The sequence below is a fragment of the Silene latifolia genome, chromosome 10 (genome assembly GCF_048544455.1).
Source record: "Silene latifolia isolate original U9 population chromosome 10, ASM4854445v1, whole genome shotgun sequence".
Classification (NCBI taxonomy): domain Eukaryota; kingdom Viridiplantae; phylum Streptophyta; class Magnoliopsida; order Caryophyllales; family Caryophyllaceae; genus Silene; species Silene latifolia.
The window spans coordinates 1,845,838-1,857,679 of record NC_133535.1 but is presented as its reverse complement, the minus strand read 5'-3'; the positions used below and the strand labels follow the sequence as shown (position 1 = coordinate 1,857,679).

Sequence of the window (11,842 nt, the reverse complement as noted above, 5' to 3'; positions counted from 1 at the left end):
ATTTATATTTCGATTTTATTTTGATTACCCGATATTTTATGATGAATACTGACTTATTTAAATATGTAAGTTATTAAAATAAAATATTATGTTATCAAAATAAACTATGTTGTTACAAATTTATAAATTATTTAGTTGGGTTCTGTGCTGTTCGGCTAGTCTTTCACTAAAAGTGGTTCATTCAAATTTATTCAAATTTTATGAAAGTAGTCCTAGTTAAAAAAAAATAAAAAACTATACTATTGGAAAAATATAATAAAAATGATTAGTTTCTTATAAAAAAGTATTTTCTTTAAAATGCCAAATTCATGACACTATTTAATTATCATGATTTAAAATACCAAATTCATGACACTATTTATAGTTATCATGATTAATTTTGCTATAAGTATGAGAAAGTGAGAAACGCACAAAATATTTAAAATTTATACCTTAAAATGTAAAATTCTTTATCCGTGTATTCACAATGCAAGGAGTCTATACTAGTATGGGATAAATTAGCTTTGTTGTATACATAAAATGGCCTTATACAATACTAACGGTATTAGACCGACCGTACTAACTGTAATACCCAAAGAATTTGAGAGGAAAGTTGTCCCACATTGACAATTTGCACATAAGAGCAAACCTTTGGGGGTCATTTGCTACATTCCCCTATATTTATAAAGGAATCCAACCACCACTTATAAACAAGGCCTTATACTTTTAGGCTTTTAAGTAAAGACAAATAATGGGTCCAAAAATATAGGGATTATGTTACGACGGTGTGCGGGTTGGGTTGTTTCACTAACGGTCTAACACAAGCTAATCGTCATCATCTCTGTAATTAATAATCCTGTAACAAAGCACAATTTGGAGTATCAAAGTTCTCCTACAATGTCTCACACATTAAAAGTTTTTACAAACACAAATGAAATCAGACAGCCTTCATCCTTGAGGAGCTTTAAAGGGCTGATATTTCTTAACATCGACGATAAGTCCCTGAATGGATCCTGCAGCAGCAATCAGCGACACAACTAAGCAGACGTAACTAAGTAGCTTAAGGGCGATCCACTTGGGCGAGTACTTTGGCACTTTGGCTTGTGCAATGTGCAATTCGACAGGAAAAAAGACGGTCAGTGGCCAAAACGAGAGGGCACCGAGTAAACCTAGGAAATCATTGAAGAACGGGAAGATCATCGCGAACAATGCAGTTAGGATGACGTATACTGTCCGCCATACAAGTCTAAACCAGTTAAAGTAGTATACTCCGCTCCCAAATGGAATCACAACCGGATGTTCACGGTTTATGAACTTGTTGTCTGGCCAACGTTTTTTGGCGTGCGCCTCTACGAAGCTGAATACGGGTTGTGTGAAAACCTGCATTGCAAGAGTCGGGTTTACAGATATTGTCAGCATTCTTCTTCGAGTAAATTGATAAACAGTACCAATATAAAGACCTTTTTTTTATAAAGAGTACCAACATAATCAATAATTCGTAAACAGTACCAAAATAATAACTTTTATCTACAAATAGTACCAAGTCGCCTTTTTACTCCATTTTGTTTTCCCTACTTTTCATCTAACAGAAGAGTTTGGAAGTGGATGAGTCAAGATTTGTACTTTAAATGATGGTTTCTTGGACTTTCTCCGACTTGGTACTATTCATAGATAAAAGAGTTAATATTTTGATACTGATTACGAATTATTGATTATGTTAGTATTGTTTATAAAAATGGGTCCTTATATTGGTACTGTTTATCAATTTACTCTTTTTCTTTTGTTATGTTTTAGGCCAGAACATACAATTTTTTTTTTCGGCTTAGAGCATAGACTGGACTCGTAATTACTGACCCAAAAACAACTCGAACCTGAACAAACCCGTAACATAAACAACACGATGAAAAAACCTAATTGAGGCTTGTAACGACGGTTGTTTACCTGGTAAGCACCGACTAAGTGAACGGCAATGAAGATATTAGCCAAATCGACAAGCCAAAAAGGGTCATAAAATCCGAAACCAGTAAGGAAATTTCCCGGAGCATCATTGCCAAAAGCTGCATAACCAAGGCAACCACAGAGTATGTAAAAGATGCTAGTGACCGAGACGCCAATCAGGGATGCCTTCTTCATTTGCTTGTTTTCTGCTGGTTCTGATTTTAGTGTATCCTGTCACCATTAACATGTAAATCAATTATTTGTTGTAAAATTCATTAGCTTATACTTAATGCAAAATGACTTTAACCAATTGTTAACTTCTTGCAGCTCGAGTTAGAAAAACCTCAGCTAAAAGTCTAAATCGATGGTTAAAGATAAAATTAATAAATTGTTCTTAACTTCATATTGATAATCACAAACATTAACTAAGATGATAATCGTGTCAAAAAAGTACTCAAACAACAACAGCATTACCTAAGTGTCTCAATAAGTCCGTCATTTTGTTTTATTCATTATAACTAATATTTGTGACCAAAACAAAAACAATTTAAACTTTGTCAATTTTAACTAATATTTTTATTGGAATATTTTATTCCGTCCTATTCGGAATAACTGTCCCATTTGGACAATGGCACGAAAATTAAGGAATGAAGTTAAATAATCAAAAGTATTGTATAGGGGTAAGAATATAAGAGAGTTAAATACTGAAAAGTTTACTAATAGAATGGGTTAGGGGCGGTTGGGGTCGTAAATAAAGAAAAGAGCCAAGGGTAGGAAAGCCATTAAACATGTCCAAATATGGCAAATGGGTGAGTTATGTAAATATACGGAAATAGCAAATGGGACAGTTATTCTAAATAGGAGGGAGTATTAGTTACATATGCTTCAAAATAGTATCTATACTGAAAGTATTTAAGCAATAAGTCTCAGGCTCGATTCCCTTAATAAAATAATGTCCTTTTAACTCAAAAAAAAATTACTACGCAAAATACACCAAATATATTTGAGAAATTAATGATCAAAGTCGACCACCATCGTCCACAAAACTACAATTTAGAAGGGAGGAAAGAACGTAAACTTTCACTATTGTGAAGGGTCGAAGTAGTGAAAATAACAATAGCATCATCACAGTATATAAGGCACTATCATAATATTCGTATCGAATAAAGATGCTAGAATAAATGAATAATCCAAAAGAGAATTATATATTTATGTTGAAAAAACAACTTATGTTTATTGAGTTATCGTTATCATAAATTCATCTTTGGACAAAGATAATGATTGAAGTACATACTACATAGTATGGGCTTGTTATGAGGCCACGAACTAGTTTATCTTGCCACAATATCTATGGACTTATGGAGTATGGGTACCCACACTTGTCTTAATGCACATGGACTACCACTTTAAATGGTCATGTTTGCAAAATATCAACACAAATTCTTGTGAGTTGTGACTTGTGACTAGAGATATCAAAATTGACCCGATCAAAACAATACCACACCCGAACTAAGGATCCGTATTCCCGTAATCCTAATAGATCCGAACCAATAGTTTATGGGCTATGGTTGCATCATAAAGGAGTTGCATTGATAATACTGCATCCTTATCAGTCAATAGTTTACGTTTGCTTCATTTCCCCCTCACAAAATAAAGCAAGTTAAACTATTCACCGGGAGTCTGGAATAGAGGGAGTAATAGATCTGAAATTTACCTTAAACTCAAATGAGTTGAACCGACACGAACTGACTCAACCCCAACCTGGCCTGATTGACCCATTTGTCCGGCCTACTTGTGACCATTACAAATTTATAACGGTTCACCATCGATTTAACTAATCACTTATTTATTTATTTATTTATTTATTTATTATTATTATTATTATTATTATTATTATTATTATTATATAGGCTTCTATAAGAATTATTTTCAAAACGATCTTACATAATAATTTTATTTTAATTAGTTAAGAAGTATATTTTTTTCAAAAAGTAAAAGTCAACGGTCAAGCTAGTCAAGTGAGATTCTCAATTCAATATTAGTTAAGAATTATTTATTTACTTTGCACCGCCTAAAGTCCTAACCCGGTTTTTGGGCAAGCCCATAAAAGAGATTGACATGATGCACGAATTTGTTCCAAGATTGTTGTTTCACCTACTTTTTGGGATTCTCAATTCAATGTTACATGCTTGGCCCACATTTTATCACGAAATTGATTGATGTGGAATTTAGAAAAGTTGAGAAGGTTTATGTGGTCATGCGTAGAATTTGTAGCTTTCAACATTTGACCATTCAGTCAGGTCAGGTCAGATCAGGGCCGTCTCGGAGTTTTCGGGGCCCCTGTGCGAAATCTAAAGATGAGGCCCTATATAATATTTTACGAAACTATTTTATAAAAACAATGAAAAAAAGGGGCCCTATATATCATTTTACTTAACTGTTTTATAAAAACAATGAAAAAAAAACATAAATGTTGGTATTGGGTTTTGAACTTGAGTCTTGTGTTTAAAAATCTACTTACTAACCACCAAGACACTAGCTTTCAATTAGTTTTCAAATTTCAAAGTTTATTTATCCTTACTTTACTTTGGTTTTACGGGCTAAAAATTTTGGGGCTTTTGTGCGTGTGCATGTGTGGACCATGCAGACTAAAAGACGCAAAGGTGGATCAGGTCGAATTTAGAGTCAGGTGTGTTATTATTACTAAGTTATTCAAAATTGATGGTCATTAAGCCTTCAATAAGCATTTTGGCCATATATACTAGATCGGGTCAAGTGAATTCAAGTTCAATGTTCAAGCGCAGATAGTAACAGGTTCAATTATACGGAGTATGGATCGATTATTTAGGTCCATGCAATATAATGTTCAAAAAACGACATCAAAACTTAGAATTATATAATAAGAATTAAGAATAATGTTTTTTTTTTTACTACTACTAGTTTTTAATTGAACCTAGTATTTACCATTTTTATCATGTACGAGTAAGTAATTAAACAGACTTTATTTTCTGAAACAGTACTAAATTCCTGCAAGTAACAGATGAGATGCAGAGTACAGACATGCAGTGATAGCCAAAATAGAGGGGAATTAAACACAAGTCAAAGTGATACGCCCCCACAAGGCCACAACCATAAAAAGTGCGGTATATTCGATCTCTCATTTTCAGATCCATGCATCAACATCATCATATATTCTCTATAGGCTATAGCACATAGGAAAGTCCTTTCTAAATTATCACAAATTTTTGTTTAAGATAACAATACCGTTTTAATGGTAAAATCGAGTTCAAATAAAAACACTAGACCTGACAAACAGATCAAACCGATCAGATCGTGTCGTATTCGTGTCCGTGTCAATTTTAAACGGGTCACCAGTACCCAACCCCACCCGACTCAATTACATAAAAGGGTCTTTTGTCTCAACCCTAAACCAACCTATTTAACCCGACCCGTTTAACCCATTTATCTTTTAACAGGTCATTTTTAACCCAATTAACCCATTTCACCCAATAAACAAATAAAATAAGCTAAGCGTTATAACTCTATTATCCCAAAAATGATGAATAAAAATGCTTATTTTTAAGTTGTTTGTTTGCATTATTGATTAAATACAAATATATTATGATACTTTTAAGTAAATGGGTTATTCGTGTCGGGCTCGTGTCAAAAAAGCTCAATCCTAACCCGACTAATTTAAGTTTCGTGTCATGTTCGTATCAACCCAATTACTTAAATGGGTCACGATATCTTAACCTAAATTAATCCGCTAACTTCGTATCGGGTTCCTGTCATATTTTCGCATCGTGTCAATCATTGCCACTCTAAAAAACACATAAACTCAAGTTCAACCCTCAAAAAAGAAAAATGTATGAAATTCAATGGAACAGACTGATTTGTAAACTTACTTGTATCTCGACGAGGACATTAGAATAAGCATATGCAAAAGCAATGTTGCCAATTGCTTGAAAACATCTCCATACTTTATCCATCGATGATAATTTTGGTCCTACGGCTACTCCCGTCAATGTTGTCTTCCCCATACCTCCACCTAGTATTCAATTTAATTTAAGCACCAAAACGGAAAATAAAATAGCGTCATTTATTAATACCGTGTCTTAATATCATCCTCTCATCACCTGCATGCACACTTTATTCTTAAATTCATATTTTAATAAAGAAATATTTAGTCAGGCTGTTTTACACTAATATTGCGTAAAACAAATTCTTAGACAAAATAAATAAACAAAAGGTTAATATTGCGTAAAATAAATTCTTAGACAAAATAAATAAACAAAAGTTTGTTTATTTATTTTGTCTAAGAATTTGTTTTACGCAATATTAGTAAAACAGCCTGACTAGCTCTTTCTTTGTAAGATCGATTGTTTTTATATTTTGAGAATAGAGTCTCTACGATTCTTGGTCCGCGAGTAGACGGGACAAGATAGAGAGCGAGGATCGTACCTACGACACTGGCAAGGGAAAGGGCGAGACCGATGGAAGCGTAAGCAAAGGACATAACAGCAGCAAGAATGGAGAGCCAAGAAAGTTCATGAAAATCAGGAATTTGACTAAGTACAATTTCCATGCATGCAAATGCTATCATATATCCTGTGTTTGATGTGTAGCATAATGCATGGTGTCCTTCTCTATGGAAACAGTTTGATCTTTTCACTGCCCTGTTTCATTCAAATTAAATTACATATTAGATAATTAAATAAATAATTTAACTTATTTAATTTTTATCTACGTCGTTTTTACATTTTGAAATAGATTAAATTATCAATTACGTCCACGTTTTATTATTTTGAAATAGAGTATAAAGAAGAGAATAGATGTTGGGGCAAAATCGTCACTTTATTATTATTTTTTCACCTAAAAATGACATTGGGTGCAAATTATAACCCGAGCTATTAATTTGGGAGCAAGTGTACAAAAAAAGGATTAAGCGTGGGTGTAATTGATAATTTATTTTGAAATATTGACTTTATTTCTTGTCAATATCATTCATAATATTTATAATTTTGTAATTTTTGAACGGACAAATATATTTTTGTAGAAATTGAAGTTAAAGGCTCAACTCGAAAAACAAAAATGTTCTAAACTGTATAATAAAGAGTAATAAATATAGTTAATCAAACTGTCAAGAACGAAAGTCGTATCTGAAGACTCGGAGAAAAAGGAACATACATCGGAGGTATTACCTCCAACTTTTTTGTTTTTGAGCATATATCTATATTTTTTGAGCTTATTTCCACAAACTTTATTTGTTTTTGAGTATATGTATGTTTTTTTTGAGCTTATTAAAATTTATAAGTTAGATTTTATTTTTTTCCGTCAAAACTCAAATTTTACTAAACTTATATGTAATGTTTTTGAGTATTATTGCAATTTTTTAGAGTTTAATGTTCAAGTAAATAAACTCAAAAAATTTATATTAAAACTCAAATTTTTTAAAACAAAACTCAAAAAAATTATTATAATGCTCAGAAACTATGAATTAGTGGTAATACATCAGATGTATAATTCACTTACTGAAAATCTACTCATTTATATGAAATTCTTTTCCGTAAGGATTCTAATGGTATAATTATATTTTTGTAGAAATTGGAGTCAAAGGCTCAACTCGAAAAACAATAATGTTCTATGAGTATTGTATAATAAAGAGTATTAAATGTAGTTAATTGAACTGCCAAGAACGAAAGTCGTATATGAAAAGTATCGTAAGACTTACACCATGCTAATAGAAGCAGTAATGGTGTATCCAATTGAGACACCAACCAAATTCACATATTGCGCAATGCCACACAATTGTACTTTCTTCCCACCTGATCAACAACATCATTCAATTATCAACAACAATTGTCATTATTAATGCTTAGCTTCCTCGTCACAATTCTAATAATAACAAGTAATTATCGTCTAAAATCGTTTTATTGGGTCAGCGGTTGTTTTATACTGTATGTAAAAATACCGTCTTCTAATATAAAACCGGTCTTATTAATGCTTTCTGAGAGTTACTAAAGTACTTGGGTGCACATTGGACCTACTGTGTTGAAATCAGTGACAGCTGCACCTTAAATATCACACGTACATATATCAGATGGAAATTCTCATCAACGTTGACATGGGAGTCAACTTTTTTTTTTTCCATTTTTTTGTCGGTAATGATAAATACAGCCATAAGGGCTGTAATTAAGAACTAAATTACTTTCCAAAATGTAATTAAATTAGGAATTTAAGACACAATTACGCGTAAATTAATGTCATTAATGTTTGATTTAAGGTTTTCATTCCTTTTTTGACACCTTAAATACGGCCCTAACTCCTCTAAGGGCTGTATTTATCATTTCCCTTTTTTTTTCACCAATAATCATCTCTAAATATTATGAAAAATGAGATGGTGACGATATAGTAGTATTAAAATTGTTATAGTGAAATTAACAAAATCATGTATGTAATGTAAACTCAGTACATTGTATGGATAAAACGGCATATAATATTTTGTACATAGACAAAGATGATAAGTAATTTAACCACCAAAATCAAACGCGCCAATAAATCCAAGACAGATAGAGTAACACTTTCAAATAAAATGGAAAATAATCAAACTATAAATGAATTAAAACAATACTAATTGTCTAAATGAATTTAAAAATAAGGAGGAAAATAATATTATAATTGTTATAGTGGAATATCAACGTAATTAACAATTAATTTTGTAAACATATAACCAAGTCATTACAAAATTAGGTACTCCGTATGACCGTATCAATCAATCAATCAATCAATACTATATATTAATTCCAGAAACCAAGGGACTTCAATGTAATTAAAGAAATTTATACAAATTAAATATACTATATAGTTTTAAATCAATAGCACCGTGTGATGGACCTGATAAAGGGATCTCAATGTAAATATTATATAGTTTTGGTTAAAAGTATAATATAAACATGTCTTGATGAAGAATATTTATGGAAACTACATTAAATTAAAGTAATTAAATTTAGAAAACACAATAATATAGTGATTTTCCTTAAAATTAACATGCCCACTTATGGAATTAATTAGTATCATCATAGAATTATAAATTAAGTTAAATGTAGTAAAAGTAATAGTAGCAGCAACGAGATTAATAAAACTAAATTAACGGTATTAATGTGGGAGTAGTGACAGTTATAATAATGACAGTGGGAGTAGTGAATGTAACAACGAATGTAGTGAAAGTAACAGTGGTAACAATGAGAAAAAGTATGAACAATTAAATAACCAATCGACTCAAGGAAATATTTTATTTATTTAAATATAGGACGGATAAAATTAACGGGAATAATGAATTTAACAAAAAAAATAGAGGAATTAGTAAAAGAAACAATAGTAACCACGGGAGTAGTGAACGTAATGATATTAACAAAAAAATGTCGTGAAAGTAATAATATTAAATATTAATAGCGGGATAGTGAACTTGTCTCATAATTTGAAAATAAATTTTACATTTCATTATAATTACAAGATATGTCATAGAAAAATATATTACTAATAGTAAACGTGTGAGTTAGACAACTCCAACATAGTTTATTTCATTGAAAAAAAAAATTAACGGTAAATAGAGGTAGCCCGGGCGAAGCCGGGCACCAAACCTAGTGTAATATAAATCGAGTACGTTGTATGGATAACACGGTCTCATATAAAATTAACGTAATTTAACCACCAAAATCAAACGCGCCAATAAATCTAAAACCGATAAAGTAACAATTTTCAAAAAAAAGGAAAATAATCAAACTATAAATTAATTCCAAATAATACTAAATACTAAATGAATTATAAGGAAAAAAATCAATATATACCTAAATTAGATCGAACAACTTCCATGTAAGAATAATTTCTCTTGCCGGTAACCGGGTCGGGTGACCTATATCCGTCAGCTAACATGATAGACGTCATATACGTTATGAATGAAAATGTCACCAACACTGCTGGTCCTATTGCCCATCCTAGTTGAGCTATTGCCCATGCCAATGACAACACACCCGACCCGATCACCGCCGTTATTATGTGCGCGCTCGCCGTTAAAACCGTCCCTGTGTCATAAAGGTACACATTTGGTTAGATACAGTCTTGTATAAAATGGTTTTATATTAAATTGTTTTAAAACTATTTTAAAAAATCATGTTTATAACGTTAGATATTTTGTTACCAAATTCTTGTACAAAAAATCAAATGTCATTTTGCTTAAATATTTTTGGAAAAAGATAAATACAGCCCTAAGGGCATTAATGACATCAATTTACACGTAATTGTGTCATAAATTCCTAATTTAATTTCATTTTGGGAACTAATTTAGTTCTTAAATTTAGGGCGGTACATTACCCATTATTTTTTACTAAAAAAAAAATATACTCCGTATCAATTACCATGTTTCTGTATTGTCTTTTATTTAGTTATTGTTTTAAAATTATTTTAAAAAATCATGTTTACAACGTTAGATATTAAATTGTTACCAAATTCTTGTACAAAAAATTAAATGTAATTTTGCTTAATTATTTCTTACTAAAAAAAAAAAATACTTCGTATATCAATTACCATGTTTCTGTATTGTCTTTTATTTAGTTATTATTGTAAAATCGCTTTATAAGAGACTTAATCGTATTTTACTATTTTACGCATTTATCATAGTAGTTTTATAATTCTCTTATGTGATTATATATTTATATGAGTAGATATGTTTAAATTGATAATACAAATTTTAAAAATCTTAATACATTCTTATGTGATTATCCCAAGTTATTACATCATTCTTATGGTTAATGTATAGTGACGGGGTTAGAATTTAAATCTAAAGTCTAAATCGTATATTTCAAACTATAGTGGACAATATACAACAGTGTAACTTAAAAAAAAAATCAAAAAATTTAAAAACAACATTAACTAGAGTTTTCACTTTTTTTTTTTTTTTTTTGCAGACGACAACTCCTGCTAGCCCTATCGCTCCACCGTTACAATTAATCCATTAAAAAGGGGAAGAATTAATAAGGGTGGCAAAAAACCGAGACATTCCTTTAAATTGGTTAAACACTTATTTATTACTGATACACGAATATTTTTATATATAAAAATCACATAACATAGTAACATGATAAAACCGTCTCACAAAATAATTAATTGGCTGAGAAAAATGGTGAATAGAGAGTAGAAAGGGTGAGAGATACCAGTTCTTTTGGGACGGCCATCATCATCAAGAATTTTGTTGGAAAGTTGAATATTGTTTGAAGGAAGACCACCTTGTTCAATGAACATGGTGTTATTGTTATTTGACGGTGCCATTTTTTGGCCTTCTCTCTATCAATATAGACTTCAATTTATAGTGTAATAATTTTGAGGAATTTTTCTTTGTTTTTTTGTGATGGGAGGATTGAAATAGGGGAGGTTATATATTTATATATTATTGAGGGAGTTGGAAAGTTATAAATGGTTGTAATTACTAGGCATAGGCTAAGGAAATCCAAAAAGGAAAGAATTAAATGCATTTTTGTAAAGAAAAGTAAAAAGTGATAAAATATTACAATTTTCCATAAAAATAGCATTTACTTCTTTTCTTTTTTGGTTTATTATCCTATGCTTAGTGGACATAAGTTAGAAAAACACATCATTAAATTATCCAGTGTTCTGATTATTTGTTTATCTATTATCGACAATTATTGTATATTATCGTTTTACCGTATGAAACGATCCTTTTACATACTTCTTTACACGGGAGACGGTAGTTTTATGTAAGTGGTATATACAAAGTTAAATAAATCACTTAGAGAACAAAAAACGGAATAGGTTAAAAAAAGCGCGGGACAATGGAGAAAATTACGATTTTATGTATTCTCTATATTATTCCGTCTTTGTTCGTGATTAGTAGTTAGTCGATAATTTTTCG

The 11,842-nt window shown here is 30.9% G+C and overlaps 1 protein-coding gene across 1 annotated transcript; it reads right to left on the bottom strand.

Annotated features, from left to right (window-relative positions):
- Positions 1-795: 795 nt before the first annotated feature.
- LOC141604654 (amino acid permease 6-like) lies at positions 796-11,387 on the bottom strand. The gene is made up of 7 exons (XM_074423092.1): positions 11,127-11,387; positions 9,765-9,998; positions 7,649-7,742; positions 6,379-6,593; positions 5,823-5,965; positions 1,921-2,148; positions 796-1,359 (listed from the first exon to the last, which is right to left on the bottom strand). The coding sequence occupies exons 1-7, from the start codon at positions 11,239-11,241 to the stop codon at positions 928-930; spliced, it is 1,461 nt and encodes a 486-aa protein (XP_074279193.1). The 5' UTR covers positions 11,242-11,387; the 3' UTR covers positions 796-927.
- Between the last annotated feature and the right edge of the window lie 455 nt (positions 11,388-11,842).

What these genes read in the sequence shown, in the direction of transcription:
- LOC141604654 (XM_074423092.1), bottom strand. Translation starts at nt 11,241, where the DNA reads ATGGCACCGTCAAATAACAATAACACCATGTTCATTGAACAAGGTGGT. An exon ending in ACTGCTTCTATTAGCATGGT is followed by an intron (nt 6,594 to 7,648) that starts GTAAGTCTTACG and finishes TGAATGAAACAG; the next exon opens with GGCAGTGAAAAGATCAAACT. An exon ending in ATGTCCTCGTCGAGATACAA is followed by an intron (nt 2,149 to 5,822) that starts GTAAGTTTACAA and finishes TAATGGTGACAG; the next exon opens with GATACACTAAAATCAGAACC.